The sequence below is a fragment of the Pristis pectinata genome, chromosome 26, assembly GCF_009764475.1.
Source record: "Pristis pectinata isolate sPriPec2 chromosome 26, sPriPec2.1.pri, whole genome shotgun sequence".
NCBI lineage: Eukaryota > Metazoa > Chordata > Chondrichthyes > Rhinopristiformes > Pristidae > Pristis > Pristis pectinata.
Window position 1 is genome coordinate 29579722 of NC_067430.1, and position 17615 is coordinate 29597336.

Below are 17615 nucleotides of genomic sequence, written 5' to 3' on the forward strand. Positions count from 1 at the left end.
TCTCACAATTTACCTTGTTGTGACCTTGCACCTTATTGTCTACCTGCACTGCACTTCCCTGTAGCTGTGACACTTCACTCTGTATTCTGTTATTGTTTTTACCCTGTACTACCTCAATGCACTGTGTAATGGATTGACCTGTACGATCGGTTTGCAAGACAAGTTTTTCACTGTACCTTGGTGCAAGTGACAATAATAAACCGATACCAATACTAAATCATGGTTTACGAATCTGTTAAGAGTTTTTGAGGTTTGTAAGTGGCAGAATAGATAATAGTGAACCAGCTGAACGTGGTATGCAGATTGTTCCCAGGTTATGGCGGGGTTCTGTTCCTGCGAACTGCTTGTAACCCAAACAGTCTGCAAGTCAGAAATGTGACCTTGAACCGAGTTCCCAGGCGACGGAAGATAACTGCAGCCCCGGGGTAGCTGGCAAATCTGTCCCGCCGATCTCCCAGACACTCATTCATACCAACTGGCTGTACATGTCGTGCGATTGTGAGCTGCCGAGGACCTGTATTTGGACTTCTGTCTACATTTCTCGCTGCCTCGGTAAAGCAGCCAACATAATCAAAGACCCCCCCCACCCCGGACATTCTCACTTCTCCCCCCTCCCATTGGGCAGAAGATACAAAAGCCTGAAAGCACAAACCTCCAGGCTCAAGGACAGCTTCTATCCCGCTGTTATAAGACTATTGAATGGTCCCCTAGTATGATAAGATGGACTCTTGACATCACAATCTATGGCCTTGCACCTTATTGCCTGCCTGCACTGCACTTTCTCTGTCACTATAACAGTTGATTCTGCATTCTGTATTGTTTTCCCTTGTACTGCTTCAATGCACTGTGTAATGAATTGATCTATATGAACGGTATGTGAGACAAGTTTTTCACTGTACCTCAGTACATGTGACAGTAATAAACTAATTTACTTTGGAAGGTCTTTGATAAGGTGTCACACCAAAGTTTATTAACAATACTTGGACTGTAAGGTATTGGGGATACTTTGCCGTGGATTGAGGATTGGTTAATGGGTGAGGAACAGACAGTATAACAAATAGATCATTTTCAGGCGGGATTCAGCGGATAGTGTGGCGAGGAGGATGCAGAAAAGCTTCAGGTGGTATAAGCAAGATGCTGGAGCAACATAGAGGGTCAGGCAGCATCTGTGGAGGGAAATGGACAGTTGATAACTGGGATCGAGACCCTTCATCTGGACTGAATGTAGGGTCTCCACCCGAACGGTGACTGAGTTCCTCCAGCATTTGTTGCTCCAGATTCCGGCACCCGCAGTTTCGTGTGTCCTTCTGGATTGGGATGGATCGAGGACAGGTCAATGCTCCACAATCTGGTGCAGATCTCAATGTTTCGTCTGCAAGACACAAGGGCTACGTTGATGTGCTGAAGAGCTGCTGCAAAATTCATTGCTCCGGGGACTAATGGAAGGCTCGATATTTCACTGGTATACTAAGTTGCTATGTTCTTTAATTTAGTGCAATGTTCCGTTGCCATGCTTACGGTTCTGGACTAATGCTGTAAATCCCAGCAATTTAGTGCAGACTCGGAGCTTTGTAGACTGGCAGAAACATTACACCAGAGAACTGAAGCCAATGAGGCAGGTTAATGCTCAAGCCTCTGTAGCTTTGCAGTAGGCTTGCTGCAAGTATCGATACTCAGCTGCAATGCTCCTTGCTTCGCTGCAAGGTGCAGTGCTCTGCTGCAACGCTCTTTACTTCGCTGCAAGGTGCAGTGCTCTGCTGCAACGCTCTTTACTTCGCTGCAAGGTGCAGTGCTCTGCTGCAACGCTCTTTACTTCGCTGCAAGGTGCAGTACTCGGCAGGCTTCACACTCTCCCTGTCATGACGTCACAGAATCCAGTGCAGTGAACCAACCCTACACTGACCAGCCGCAACCTAACTTGCTGTCTGAAGATATGCGCATGCGCATGATTCCCCCTTGTCACGTGACGTGTTTGGCGTCATTCGTCGCCCAGGGAACGACGCTGCTGTGGTGAGTCGGGTGTCGGTGGCGGAGCGAAGGCGGCGGGTGAGGCCGGGCAGGGAGGGAGCGCCCCCGGGCAACGGGGTCGGGGGGAGGGAGCGCCCCCGGGCAACGGGGTCGGGGGGAGGGAGCGCCCCCGGGCAACGGGGTCGGGGGGGGGGAGCGCCCCCGGGCAACGGGGTCGGGGGGAGGGAGCGCCCCCGGGCAACGGGGTCGGGGGGGAGCGCCCCCGGGCAACGGGGTTGGGGGGAGGGCGCGCCCCTGGGCAATGGGGTTGGGAGGAGGGAGCGCCACCGGGCAGGGAGGAGAGCACCCCCGGGCAACGGGGTCAGGGGGAGGGAGCGCCCCCAGGCAGGGGGGGAGCGCCCCTGGCAACGGGGCCGGGGAGGGAGCGTCCCTGGGGGGGAGGGAGTATCCCTGGGCAACGGGGTCAGGGGGAGGGAGCGCCCCCAGGCAGGGTGGGAGCGCCCCTGGGCACCAGGGTCGGGGGGAGGGAGCGCCCCGGGGGTGGGGGGAGGGAGGCCCCCGGAATGGGTCGGGGGGATGCGCCCCGGGCAGGGAGGAGTGCCCCCTGGCAACGGAGCTGGGGGAGGGGGCGTCCCTGGGCAACGGGGTTGGAGGGGGAGGCAGCGTCCCCGGGCAACGGGGTCGGGGGAGGGAGCGTCCCCGGGGGGGGGGGAGGGAGTGTCCCCAGGCAACGGGTTGGAGGGGGGGGAGCATCCCTGGGCAAGGAAGGAGAGTCCCTGGGCAACGGGGTCGGGGGAGGGAGCGCTCCCTCGCAGGGAGGGAGCGTTCCCGGGCAATGGGGTCGAGGAGAGGGAGCATCCCTGGACAACAGGGCGGCCAGGGTGGGGGTACTGGTGCTGCTCGGTCACGGGTGAGGAGGGGACAGGTCTGGCAGGGTTGAGAGATTTGGGGTGCGGGGAGGGTGTTAGAGGTGAGGGGGAGGGGTGGTTGAGGGAGGGTGCAGTGGGTTTGAGTGGTGTGGGGAGGTGCTGTGGAGGGAGGGGTTATGCAGGGTATGTGGGGGGTTGAGGGAACAGGGAATGTAGGTTCATGTTGGTTGCATGGGGGTTGATGGGGACGGGATGTGGAGGTTGAGGCAGGGGGGTTGAGAGGGGTTTGTGGAGTGGGTGCAGGGGGATTGCTGGGTGTGGCGGTAGTTGAGGGGGAGGGGTAGGAGGTGTGGGGTTTTTGAGGGGGAGGGTATGAGAAAAGTGGGGTCTGGGCTGTGTGACATCCATTTAAGTTGCTGCTCCGTGGTGGCTCTCTCCACGTTGCTGGTCTTGGGCTGCGCTATGCAATTGAGCGCGTTGTTGGTGTGAAACTCAGACTTTATCTTGGTAAATACTGATGGCAAAGCTTACCAAGGTGGAGGATCAGTGTGGAGCATGCAAATATGCTGGAGCATTTTGAGATAAAGGAGGAGGTAGCGTTGGGTCTCTTAAAGAGCATTAAGGTCCCCAGGTTATTGAGAGAGGCCGGAGATGAGATTGCTGGGGCCTTGACCAATATCTTCGTGTCCTCTGTAGCCATGGGCGAGGTCCTGGAGTACTGGTGAGTAGCTAATGTTGTTCCATTATTCAAGAAGGGAAACAGGGATAATCCTGGAAACTATAGACCGGTGAGTCTCACGTCAGTGGTAGGGAAGTTACTGGAGAGGATTCTTAGGGATGGGATTTATGAGCATTTGGAAAACCACAGCCTAATTAGGGACAGTCGGCATGGCTTTGTGCAGGGCAAGTCGTGCCTTACTAACTTGATTGAGTTTTTTGACGAGGTGACGAGGATGATTGATGAAGGTAGAGCTGTGGATGTTGTCTACATAGATTTTAGTAAGGCATTTGACAAGGTCCCTCATGGGAGGCTCACCCAGAAGAGTAAGATGCATGGGATCCACACTGAATTGGCTGTTTGGATTCAGACTGGCTTGCCCATAGAAGACGGGGTAGTGGTCGATGGGACTTATTCTAGCTGGTGGTCTGTGACTAGTGGTGTTCCTCAGGGATCCATACTGGGACCTCTGCTGTTTGTGATGTATATCAATGACCAGGATGAAAATGTACATGGGTGGGTTAGTAACTTTGCAGATGATACGAAGATTGGTGGTGTTGTGGATAGTGTAGGAGACCGGCAAAGGATACAGTGGGATATAGATCAGTTGCAGATATGGGCGGAGAAATGGCAGATGGAGTTCAACCCAGCCAAATATGTGCCTTGAGATCAAGTGTAAAGAGACAGTACACTGCTAATAGAAAGACCCTTAACAGTGTTGGTCAGCAGAAGGGTCTTGGGGTCCAAGTTCATAGCTCCCTGAAAGTGGCTACACAGGTTGATAGGGGGGGTAAAGAAAGTGTATGGCATGCTTACTTTCATTCGTTGAGGCACTGAGTTCAAGAGTCAGGAAGTTATGCTGCAGCTTTACAAAACTTTAGTTAGGCTGCATCTGGAGTATTGCATTCAGTTCTGGTCACCCCATTATAGGAAGGATGTCGAGGCTTTGGAGAGGGTGCAGAAGAGGTTTACCAGGATGCTGCCTGGATTAGAGGGCATGTGCTATGAGGAGAGGTTGGACAAACTTGGGTTGTTTTCTCTGGAGTGTCAGAGGCTGAGGGAGACCTGATAGATTATGAGAGGCTTTGATAGAGTAGACAGCCAGTGTCTTTTCCCCAGGGTTGAAATGTTGGTAGCAGAGGGCATGCATTTAAGATGATAGGGAGTAAGTTCAAAGGAAATGTGCAGGGCAAGTTTTTTTACACAGAGAGTGGTGGGTGCCTGGAATGTGCTGCCTGGGGTGGTGGCAGGGGCAAATATGATGGGGGTGTTCAAGAAGCTCTTAGATAGGCCGTATGAATGTGAGGGAAATGGCAGGATATGGACATTGTGCAGGCAGAAGGGATTAGTTGGGCATTTTATTACGAATGTCATTGGTTTGGCACAACATTGTGGGCCGAAGGGCCTGTTCCTGTGCCGTATTGTTCCATGTTCTAAGCTCTCTGACTTCTCCTACCGACGTTGTCAAAGGCCAATGTAACTGAAGCAGATTAGTGAAGGCGAGGTCAAGTCTACTTGCTACCTGCAGCAGACTGAGTCTGCCAGTTATGTTTGCCAAACTTGGGGCATCTTAGTCAGTGACAGTGTTACCATTCTATACTTAGATTTCCAGAAGGCATTTGAGGTGCTGCATTAAAGATTATTGCAGAATATAAAAAATGTTGGTGTAATGTGTAACTGTTGTTGAGGATAGAAGATTGGCTGGCTAGCAGGGAAGAGAAATGGATCTTTGCAGCATCGGTGAAGGTATGGTTTGGTGCATACGACTACATCAGCCTTGTTTGACATCTGTGGGACAGTTTCCCTAACTTGGGTATCAGCCCCAGATGGTTTTAGGGAGGACTTACCAAGTTCAACCTTGCTCTTTCTGAATCCATTGCTGGCTTGCTAGGCCATTTTAGAGTCAACCAGATAGCTTTGGCTTAGTAAGGGCAGGAGATTTCCTTCCCTAAAGACATAGGTGAACCAATAGTGACCAATACTGGGACATTTTTATTAATTTTAAAATTATTTTATCATTTAAATTCTCCATCTGCCACAGTGGACTTTGAATTGGTGTCTCCTAATTGCTAGTCCAGTGTCTGGATACTGGCCTGGTAACTTAACTACTCCAGCAATATTAGATCATATTAATTGTTGTCAAGCCTGCTGGGTACACAAGGGACTTCAGATTGGGGGAGTCCAAAACCAGGGGGCATTTGTTTATGGTGAGGGGGAAAGATTTAAAAGGGACCTGAGGGACAACTTTTTCACGCAGAGGGTGGTGAGTATATGGAACGAGCTGCCAGAGGAAGTGGGTGAGGCAGGTACAATAGTATCATTTAAGAGGTACATGGAGGGGCGGGGCTTGGAGGGATATGGGTCGAACGCAGGAAATTGGGACTAGCTGGGTGGGCACCGTGGTCGGCATGGACTGGTTGGGCCGAAGGGCCTGTATCCCTGCTGTATTGCTCTATAACTCTTTACTGGAATCTGAAGCAACACACAAGCCATCTGGTTATTGTGAATTGTTACAAATTTCTCCTTTGTAAATGGAAATACAAGTAAATGATTGTGCCATCAGACTAGATTGTTTTTCATTGATTGACAGTTCACATTTTTGCTGAACTGGACCTGTTTGAGGTATGAATAGTGTAGGATCCAAGAGTACAAGTAGGAAGTGGGTGTTTGGCATTCAGGATCAGAAGGAAACATGATCGAACCTAAATTCCTTTTCTGTGTTTGATAAAGGTTCTTGTGTCCAGTTTCTCATTTACCCCTATTATATGAAATACCCTCAACAAATCATGATCAATAATACTGCCATGTAATAGTGACATTGCAGAGAGTGTTGCTGTTTTTGAGATGGTCCTGACATTAAACTTGTTGACTTTGGTGCAAACCTATTATTGCTAAAGAAGAGCCTTTTGCCGTCCAGTTACTAGCTGCACTGTTGGAAAAGGACCATTCACTCTAAGCTGGTAAAGTGAATCAGCAGAAGACCTAACCTGATTTACTAAACCAGATCTTTCTGTAACATGAAAAGCCACTGAATATAAATTTACAACTTATTTCCAAGCCACTATTTTATCAGCTTGAGGTGGGAGTAAGGCAACAGACAGTACAATTTCTATATTAATAATGCACGGTCGAATATATTTTTGCATGAATCATGATATCCTCAAATACTGGTATCACGGGCGTGTCCAGTAATTGGTTCCAGGGTTCAGGCTGTTCTGTTTTCCATTTTGAACAATGGGTTGAAGTAAATAAATGGCATAGGTTTGAACTCGGGTGTTAATTGGATTTGTCTGTACAAGGGAGAAGACGGCGCTGCAATGAAGGGCATCTTCCAGGCTGGCCTTGTAAAGAAAGCACTTCATTTGGTGATCAATTTTAATAAGCCATCTTTGGATCAATGTTGTTTATGAAGTGATTTTCATTATTTGAACACTATTTAATGATTTTTACACATATCAGGAAAATGCATTTCATGGGGATTCTGTCATCAGAAATCATGAGGAGAAAAGTGAGAATTGGGTTGATTCCTTGTTCTTGTGTTTGCGCAGTTCACTATTGCACTAGAGGCTGGAGGAAAAAGGTCCTAGAATAGTTGATTGTTCATTGGCTAAGACTACTGATCTGTATTACATGCTAATGAGCAAATATGATATGTGGTGGAGTTAACAAAAGTACTTGTAACAATTAGTGGCAGGCATGGTAGTGTAGTGGTTAGCGTAATGCTATTACAGTGCCATCAGGTTCAATTCTGGCCACTCTTTGTATGTTCTCCCTGTGTCTGTGTGGGTTTCCTCCGGGTGCTCCGGTTTCCTCCCATATTCTAAAGACGCACGGGTTAGGAAGTTGTGGGCATGCTATGTTGGTGCCGGAAGTGTGGCGACACTTGCGGGCTGCCCCCAGAACACTCTACGCAAAAGATGCATTTCACTGTGTGTTTCGATGTACATGTGACTAATAAGGAAATCTTGTCTTAGTAAGTGCCTTATAAAATAATCTTAATCAGCTCCCTTTTACATTTGTTTTTGTGATGGTGTTACGCAAGACCAAGATATAAAAATGGTGTAGAAAATGTTATCAAGAATGTATTGTCAATGATATATGTCATCTTTGAACAGTGGTCAAATGGGACGTTCAACAAAACCTACTGATACTGTGACAAAAATTATAAATCCTGGAGATTAAGTAAGTGAGATAGAGTCCCTGTTGTAGTAAATGGATTATATGATCTGTTGAAAGATTGGGAATTTTATAATAAATTACAGAACCAAGAATGGTATTTCTGTCCTCCATCAAGATAGTTGCAATACAGATCAGCATACGATGACATCTGTTTTCTTTCAAACAGTCATTGTTATAGCGTAGAATGAAGTCATCCCACCCACCGCCCATGCCATTTAGTCCCGTTCCATTTCTCATTCAATGATCCCACCAGTCTCTGTTTTAATAGTCTGTCTCCCTTGCCAATAGATTTCATAATAAATTCTTAGCTATTATTCTTAGCTGTATATATAAAGCTATTCTTAGCTTTGAGTTTTGGTATCACATAATTAACCGGTTGCTTTGATGACATCATCTTTTAGTCCCATTTCTCCTTCAAAATGTACTCTGCGTAGTAAAAACATTATTAATTTTATAATTTCTTCATTTGCTGGTTGGCAGGAACTTTACAGTTACCTGGTCCTCCTCTGATCAGCAGTAATATACAACACCCGTTCTTCAGGTGTGTTTTCTATTCTTTATTAACAAGTGCTTTTTGTTCATTTGTGTTAAATTATTTCCTTTGGGACTTGCACCTACATGCTGACTGCTGCCTTATCAGATCTGCTTCTCATGTTAGATGTATCTCTAGTTCAGCTCACAGATTTGGTGCAGGGCCAAGATTTTGTTTTGTTGGGGCTAATTTGCACCAATGTTTTATAGCAGCATATCAAAAATATTAACAAATGCCAGGTAGAAACCATCTGCAGAAACACTTTGGGTGTAATCCTTCATTAAAACTGAGCCATTTAATCTCCCCCCCCCCCCCCCCCCCCCAAAGTGATGGTGGAAAGTTCTTTTGAAATGTTTATTTTCTAGCAGGGACGATGCAATCCATCATTGTTTAACACTATATACCAGCTGAAGTCACACTTTGCAGTGGAACAGTACTGTTGCACAGTTGATTATATTCTTAAAATGTGTAGCAGGCTGGGTTAGACTGTGTCCTTGTTAAGACAAGGGTTCTTAATTGGATTCAAGGGTTCCTTGTGATTATTTTCTTTGGCAGTGTGTATTTCTTTGGGAGCTAGTGACTCATGTGAAATGGTTTTTTTCTCCTGCTGTAATAAACAAGGTCATGTGGTCGGTGGATTAATGGGGGTCGTTCCACAGAGAGAGCCTGAACAAAGGAATATAAACGGTATGAAGTGAGGGCAGCTAGAGAGTGAGAACACAAAGGAATGTAAAGGGTGTGAAATGCAGAGCTGTACGACAAGGCCAGCAGATCAGCTTCTGTTAGAGAAAGAAACACAGCCAATATCATAGATGGACTGAATCCCAGTAACCTAGTAACTGGATGACCTTGTTTACAACTTATTCCCATGACAATCCTGGCATTGCCTTATCAGAGATATTCCCTTTCACCGATACATCCCTCCCTCACCTCTGCATGTTAACACCAATGTGTTTTCTTTCTTCCCCGGTTCTAATGAAGGGTCTTCTGTCTGTCTTTCCACAGATGTTGCCTTGCACACTGAGTGCTTCCAGCATTTTCTGTTTTAAGTTCAGTTAGGCAAGAAAGTGTGTTGGTGGAGGGGAGCAGTTGTAGGAGTCAGGGTTTAATAGGGGTGTGGGGTAGGGAGGGAATCCTTGCTGCATTCTGAGGATGTCAGCTTAACTGGGTTGTAATCATTGTTGGCTTCAGATCAGAAAAGCTGCTGCCTCACAGTACTCCTCCTAGGGCTTAACTTCTCTTGTATGTAGGTGTAGCTTAACCTCTTGGTTACGCTGAAAGTCTAAGATCCCCTGTGGTTTATTAATTACTTTGTTAACCTGTCCTGCTGTCCCTGAAAAATTGTGCACAAATGTGAAATTTTAGAAGGAGGGCAAGGTTCTTGCCCTCCTTTTAAAATCGCTCTATTAAAACACATTACTCTTCTTCCTGCAAACTATTACCTCAATTTGATGTGCCATGTGTGTTGAAGGATTATAATTAACTGGGTTTTCCAATTCTCTTCAGGTATGAAAGAGTGAAATGGCTGCTGCAGAACCAACCAGTAGGCCACCCTCTGGGTCTAAAAGCATTTCCTTTGATCTGCCAGTACACTCCATCGAAGGCCCCAACATCATGAATATTCCAAGGCCTAAATCTGCCAAAGGTCGTAGTCGGTCTAGCTCTGCGTATGTTCACAGTGCAGAGACTTGTTCATATCCCATTCCGGTTCCAACTACTTTTGGCGATCGGAGCAGCTGTCCCTCTTCCTCGCCCCCTGAGTTATATCCACCCGCCAGGATCACTCGAGTGACCAAAGACGAAGTTCCAGAACTTCTCCATCATATTCCATCTCGGCCATCTTCCTCCTTAAACAGGTACAGAGTTCTACCATCCATTGGGAGGAGGGAGTCCAGTGATGTTGGAACCAAGACTGCAGACCACAAAGACAATCAGCTGCACTTGCATGTTGACCTTGAAGAAAAATTAAAATTCCATGAGGAAAAGAAGCCATCAGTCTTCAAATCCAACATTGCAACTTCCAAAGCACCCTTGCTTCAAAGTCCAGTAGTCTTTCCACCAGATGAGCCTTCAGAATCCGAGCCGAGATTGCGACTTGCTGTGAGGTACCCATCGGGCCAGAGGTTTGAGCGTTGCTTCAGACCTTCAGACACCCTACAAACTATCCTATCTGTGGCGGAATGGCAGTGTAATGGCAACTATAAGAACTTTGTGGTTGAAACGATGGATGTGCCTAGGAGGAGCTTCAATGACCTGTCGAAGACTCTGGAGGAATGTGGAATTCAGAATAAATCAGTTCTTTGTATCTTACAAGGTGACGGTGATTAGTACTTGTGTATCAGTTTTTCTATTGTGAATTGTGAGAGGATGTCAAACCTATGGACCACCACAAATTAAGTAATTTAAGATTTCTGACCATAAATCCAATTGATGGGGCAAGCAGCATCATTTAAATGGCATTTTCTTACATTCTAAAAAGTATGATTATCAGTGGAAAGGTTGACAGTTGAGGTTGTGATCTAAATTTTCCATGACCACTTTCAGTGCTGTGGTGTCCAGTAATTATGCACCTGTTAAATAGAAGAACTTGTGGATAATTTACAATCCCAAATGGTGATCAAAAAAATAAAAGGGAACCTTAGTGTATATCATGCATGATAATAACATGTTTACTTGTGCTGTGGTCTCTCCCATTACACAGAGTGATAGGAATTCCTCTCCAACGCAATTCCAAAGGGCAGTTTAATAGTAACTTCAGTAGGCTGCCTGTTCAAAATGCACTTGTCAGAGGTCATTGGCAAAATCTGTAGCCATCATAACTCGCCTTAGTTGGGAGTAAATAAACAGAGGATGGAAAATATAGTCTGTTGCAATGATCAACAATCTGTAGCACTTTTAGGTACAGAGCATTCATTTACAGTCATTTTTATAACTAGATGTACAGCTTGGATAAGTTATAGTTATCTGTCCCAACCTGGATCAAAGCAAAGCCAGATCTTCAAAGTCTTCCTAGTATAAGGTAAGCCTTTAAGTTCCTCATTGTTGGGGTGCCATTGGTCAGTGGGGATACATGGTGCCAGTCCCCTTTACTCACCTGCAATCTCCTTTCTGGCCCAAAGCAGATCTACCAGTTGAAATGGCAGTTCTCGCATAGAGTAACTACTTTCAGAGCTCCTGTTGTGGAGGGAAATCCCAGGGTAAGGATGGCATTTCCAAAGAGCATTTTGTGTGCAGCTGCAGAAAGTGGACCTGGGATTCATGATCCCAGCACAGTCAATGCATTGCACATTGTGTAGAATTTTTGGTCAGCCACAGCTTTAACAGAAGCCCCATGCAGCATTGCTTCAGCACAGTTTTTTTTATATGCACAACAGATTCTATCCAATCTCTTTTGCTGATGCACCTACTGGATAGTTCAAATTCTTTTGAGCAAAACACAAAGTTGTATGAGCAGTGGGAAATGGCACTGAAATTATGGACGCACAGTTTTCAGAAATATTTACTCGGGCTCAGTTTTAAATGATGAAAGATGTAATGGTCTTTCCTTGAGTTTGGCACAACCACATCGCCGTCTGATCACATCATCCATGCTGCATGAAACTCTGTGGGGGGTGGGGAGGAATACAAGCTGCAGTAAAGTGCTGTGAAAGGGCCGTTTGAACTGTAAGATAGACTAGACCCAGCCCCCTTAACAAAAAGGGCAAAGGATAAACAGCAAGAGCTTAATGTAGCAGAGAGCTGTGGTTCCTAGTTTTAAGATTTTCCTTTGATTTTTGTCAGTCTGTAGATGGACAAGTGAGCATTTCATGCTTTTAATCTACACGTAGGAGTGGCTTTAATTTTTTAATGATTCTTATGAAATTTTAATATATTTTGTTTAAAATATTGTGACATTTCTGATCTGGTCGTATAATGCCAACCTGTTTATATTGTGACATTTTCTTTATAGCCTTTTGTTTACATTACTGGTTATATAGCACAGAACAGAGCTAGAAGAATGTATCAAATAATTTTACTGAACAATTCTGATCTGAATGTTATGTTGATTTACTACAGTTTCTGTTCAAACCCATGACAGGATTTAAAATCCTTCACAGGATATTTGGTTTTCAAATAGAATATTGACATTCATTTCAAGTTGAAAGAACCAAACTGTAATAAATATTGAATATCTTCTGTTTGAATCCACTCTTTTGTGAAGCCATTTTTGTATTTTCTACAAGCAAACTAGAAGTGTCGCTCCGTATTGGTTCTGTGTTTCATTAATGTAGCCACAAAGTACTGAGTAATAGAACCACAGAACAGCTGCTGCAAGAGATTTTTTTCAGCCCATTGAATCTGTGCCAGCTCTATTTAAGAACAATCTAGCTAGTTCCACTCTCTGTCCTGCAGATTCTTTGCTTTCAGACACTTATCCAGTCCTCTCTGAATACTATACTGCGTTCCAGATCTTACCACTCGCTGTGTAAAGAAAACCGTTCCTCATCTCACTTTTGCTGTTTTTGCCAGTCACTTCATTCTGCTAGTTCATGATTCCTCTGCCAATGGGAACAGTTTCTCCCTACTTACTGCCTTTCCCTTCATGAGTTTAATTCCCTCCAGTCGGCAGTGTGGCACAACAGGAAAGTTGCTGCCTCACAGTTCCAGTGACCGGGGTCTGATCCTAACCTCCAGCATTATCTATGTGCATTTCCCCGGATGTTCTGGTTTCCTCCCACATCCCAAAAATGTGCTGGTCGGTAGTTTAATTGACTACCATCAACTGCCCTTAGTGTAGATGGGTAGTAGAGGAGTCAGGAGTGAGTTGATGGGCCTGTGAGAATTGTTGGAGGATTATGATTACTCTGAGAAACAGCATAGAGGGAGGCCATTCTGCCCAATGGCCACACAAGTTGTTAGGGTGGTAAAGAAGGTGTACGGCAAGCTTGCCTTTATTAGTGGAGGCACTGAGTTCAAGAGTCGGGAAGTTATGTTGCAGCTTTATAAAAGTCTGGTTAGGCTGCATCTTGAGTATTGCATTGAATTCTGGTTGCCCCATTATAGCAAGGATGTTGAGGCTTTGGAGAGGGTGCAGAAGAGGTTCACCAAGATGCCACCTGGATTAGAGGGCATGTGCTATAAGGGGAGGTTGGAGAAACAAGGGTTGTTTTCTCTGGAGCAGCAGAGGCTGATTATGAAAGGCATAGAGTAGACAGCTGGTATCTTATTCCCAGGGTTGAAATGTCCAATACAAGATCGCATGCATTTAAGTTGAGAGGGGGAAAGTTCAAAGGAGATGTACGGGGCAAGTTATTTTTTTACATACAAAGTGGTGGGTCATTTAAATGTGCTGCCAGGGGTGGTGGTGGAGGCAGATACAATAGAGGCATTTAAGAGGTTCTTAGATAGGCACATGAATATACAGAGGATGGAGGGATATGGACCTTGTTCAGGCAGAAGGGATGAGAGTAGTTGGACACCATTAGCTTGATTAGTTTGGCACAACATCGTGGGCGAAAGGGCCTGTTCCTGTGCTGTACTGTTCCATGTTTATGTCAAAGGAAGTATGAAGCAGGACCTCTCGCAACCCTAGCATCTCCAGTCTCCACCTAACCCAAGTCCCTCATTCCTGGACTTCTGGTGAATCTCATCTGCACCCTCTCCAGAGCCTTCATGTCTTCCTAGAGCGTGAGGTCTAGAACCCGTGGTTCAGAAAAACTCATTACTTCTTGCTCTTGTACTCTGTGTGTCTATAAAAGCCCAGGACACCATCTGCTTTCTTAATCACTTTCTCAGCGCACCCTGTGATTTTCGAGAAACTGTGTCCAAACAGTCCCCACACCTGTTGTTGCTTCTCTTTTAGAATTGTGTTCCAATGGTAGTGCAATGATCAATCTGCTGGACTAGTGATCTAGAGACCAGAGTTCAAATTCTATTCTGACAGCTGTAGAATTTAAATTCACTTAATCTGGAAATAAAACAAAAACCTGATCATTGATAACAATAACCATGAAATATTGGATTGTTGTTTTAAATAAAAATCCCACTGGCTCACTCCGTGTTCGTGCAAGGAAATCTGCCATTCCTGCCTAGCCCGATCCTTGCCCTGCAAATTCTTTGCATTCAGATACTTATCCAGTCCTCTTTGAACCTACCAATGTGCTTGATTCTTAAATGCTCTGTGAGATGGCCTGGCACACCATTCAGGAATTAAGGAAGAAGAATAAATACTGGCCTTGCCACCCATAGCCTGATCCTGAAGTCAAATTTTATAAAGTGTCCTTTGTGATTTAAATTTGCCTCTTCCTCCCAAAATTTCACATGTCTGAGCATTAAATTTCATCCTCCATCCATCCACCAGTCACTCAGTTTTGTGTATCTGCACATTTAGAAAATGTGCCCTCTACACCAGTACTAATCATTGAGATTTATTAAGCTCTGGGGGAACTCCACGGCACACTTCTGTTCGATCTCTTTTTCCTGTTACTTGGCCACTTTTCTATCTGTACTACTTCCGTGCACATTGGTCTTTGCTTTTGATAACAAGCCTTACCAAATGTCTTTTGGAAGTCCATTTATACAATGTTAGCATAGTTCAGCCCTACTCTAAGGTGGTAGATATCATGTGCCTTTAACAAATCCATGCTGGCTTTCTTTAATCAATTCACACTTTCTGAACCTGAAACATTAACTCTGTTTCTTTCTCCACAGATGCTGCCTGACCTGCTGAGTGTTTCCAGCATTTTCTATTTTCATTTCACACTTTCCAAGTGCCTGCTAATTCTGTCCCTGATTCTTGTCTTCTGAGTGCCAAATTTATACTGACTGCTCTGTAGTTACTGGACTTAACCTATGCCCCTTTTTCTGAACAAGCATGTATATTTTTCCAGTCCTTGGGCACCATGCCTGAACTACTGTTTGGAAGGTTATGGCCATGTCTCTATAATTTCTAGTCCTCCTTCCCTCAGCCACTTAAGATCTCATCTGAGCTATGTGATTTATACGCTTTAAGTACAGCTAAGCCTTTTCAGTATATCCTCCTCATAAATTTTTAGTGCATCCAGAATCTGTTATATCCTCTTTTGTTGAATCTCCAGCAGCATCAGCTTCGGTGAAGGTTGATGTAAAGTTCTCATTTGTAAACCTCAGCCATGCTGTCAAAAAAAAGTTTCCTTCTTGATCTGAGTTCGGCCCCACATCTCCTACAACCCTTGTTCTGCTCACATACCTAGAGAATATTTTCAGCTTCCTGCCAGTCTTTTCTCATGCTTTCTGAACCTTTTATAATCAGCCTGGTTCTCACATGCTAGCAATCTGGCATCTGCTGTATGTATTTTACACTATTATTTTGATTAGCTATGCCTTGCACCCCATCCCTTTGCTACCAACCAAAAAGTCCAACTAACTTTAATTTCCCCACACTTCTTTACATGAATGCACCTGGACTGTAGCTGAAACATCTCCATGTTAAAGGCCTCTCATTGTTGAATTAAATTTTGACTTGCTAAGTTTGATTTCAGGTTACTCAGATCTCTTGAAATTTGCCTCCTTTCAATTGACTCCAGTCACCTTGGTGTGCTCTATATCATTTCTAAAATGATTCTATACCTTGCGTTGTAATTGTTATTTTCCTGATGTTCTTCCATGGATACTCGCTGCACCAGCAATGGCACCTCCTTTGTTGGCTCAGAAAAATACAGTTCAACCAGGTTCTCCTGAACACAGGGATGGCACAGCAGTGCAGCAAGTAGGTGTTGTCTCAGCTCCAGGGACCCAGGTTCAAACCCGACCACTGGTGCTATGTGCAGTTAACATGTTCTTCCTTTGACTGTGTAGGCATTTAGGTTTCTGATGTGTATATATCCTTTAGTAATTAGGATTCATTATTATCTGATTTAGAGATAATGAACAAAAAATTAAGTCCTTAGTAATTAAGATTACATTTCAACTGTGGGTGCAGTCAGCCAACTAGTACAATGTTTTTCTGTGTCACATTTGTGGTTTAACTCATAACTTTGTTAAAATAAAGGCAACACGTTTTGATTTTCTGTCTTACCTCACTGTTGAAGGGGTTTGCTACCACATACGCTATTGGTTCAAATAAAACAAACTGTTGGAGGAACTCAGTGGGTCAGGCGGCATCTGTGGAGGCAGAGGGATAGTTGACCTTTCGTGTTGAGACTAACGCAGGGGCACGACCTGAAACAATGACCATCCCTTCGCCTCCACAGATGCTGCCTGACCTGCTGAGTTCCTCCAGCAGCTTGATTTTTTTTTCACTCTCCATATCCTAGCTTCTAGTGTCCACATGGTAATGGTTGTCCAGGTTGCACTGGACCAAGCCCAACACTGGGAGTCACTGCCTGTGGCTCCCCCACATCTGCTCTCACCTATGGAGGGCTGATCTCACTGACCACTTGTGTCCTGGTGTTGGTTGGTGAGGTCTGGGAGGATGTGCTGCTGTGCTAGAGGCTTTGTCTTCTGTCAGATCTGTAAAGGATTTTACATCTGTCATACCAAGATATGTAACAACTTGAAGCAAAACATTTAAAAATTAAAGGCACATTGAAATAATTTAAGTGCTTGTAGTTTAAAATATTTTAAAAATACCCACCTTTCTGCACTACAGACCTGGAATCAATGCTGTCTCTGAGTACAAGATCTGACCCTTGCTGTAGCATCCAGTGGTGTTTCCCCAATATAATATTTGCATCCCAGTAGGAATCGGGTCTGCTGTTATCCTTCCTGTGGGGTCCAGCAGTGATGTGATGAATCTGGCATCATTCACCACTCAGTGTCTTGGATTTCAGCAGAGTTACTGAAGTTTAAATGGCAGGGTGCCAATCATTGCTGCTGACTCCAGCAAGATTCACCCCATTGTAACTTCAAGTGAAACTGATTTCCCCCCCCCCCCCCCCAAATAAAGGAATAAAGTAAACCAAATCATTAGAAGTAACAAGAGAGGCATCTAGTGCAAAATACAGTAACTTCTTGCAGCCCACTATGGTAACAAGCAAAGAGAAGTTTATTCTATGAGCTCTGCCTGAAATTTGTTTGGTCCGTCACAAGCCGATTGAATGACGAGTGGGAAAGCTCACTCAGAGAGATCATAGACTGATGTGAGAGCTGGAAAGATTTACATTGTCACAGATGTTAAACTAAAACAAAGAACAAAGCACACTTTGGGCTAGTGAGATTAATCCTATATAGGAATACAAATTAATGAAATTCCTGCTACTTATAGATCATTGTCTTTGTTACAGTAAAAATCTGTTGTAGCTTAACATAATAGTGAAATTCTATATTATGGCTTTGTAAAGAAATTGGCTGAAATGATATTGTCACTATAAGATGCAGCAGAAACCAAGTC

At 44.9% G+C, this 17615-nt stretch overlaps 1 protein-coding gene across 2 annotated transcripts; it reads left to right on the top strand.

The window, feature by feature from the left end:
- Nucleotides 1–1994: 1994 nt before the first annotated feature.
- ubxn10 (UBX domain protein 10) lies at nucleotides 1995–12455 on the top strand. Of its 2 annotated transcripts, none has more exons than XM_052039244.1 (2): nucleotides 1995–2010; nucleotides 9773–12423. In XM_052039244.1, the coding sequence occupies exon 2, from the start codon at nucleotides 9788–9790 to the stop codon at nucleotides 10592–10594; it is 807 nt and encodes a 268-aa protein (XP_051895204.1). In that variant the 5' UTR covers nucleotides 1995–2010; nucleotides 9773–9787; the 3' UTR covers nucleotides 10595–12423. The 2 variants fall into 2 exon arrangements, with proteins under 2 accessions (XP_051895204.1, XP_051895205.1); XM_052039245.1 differs by having other exon boundaries at nucleotides 2008–2046; nucleotides 9773–12455.
- Nucleotides 12456–17615: the final 5160 nt, after the last annotated feature.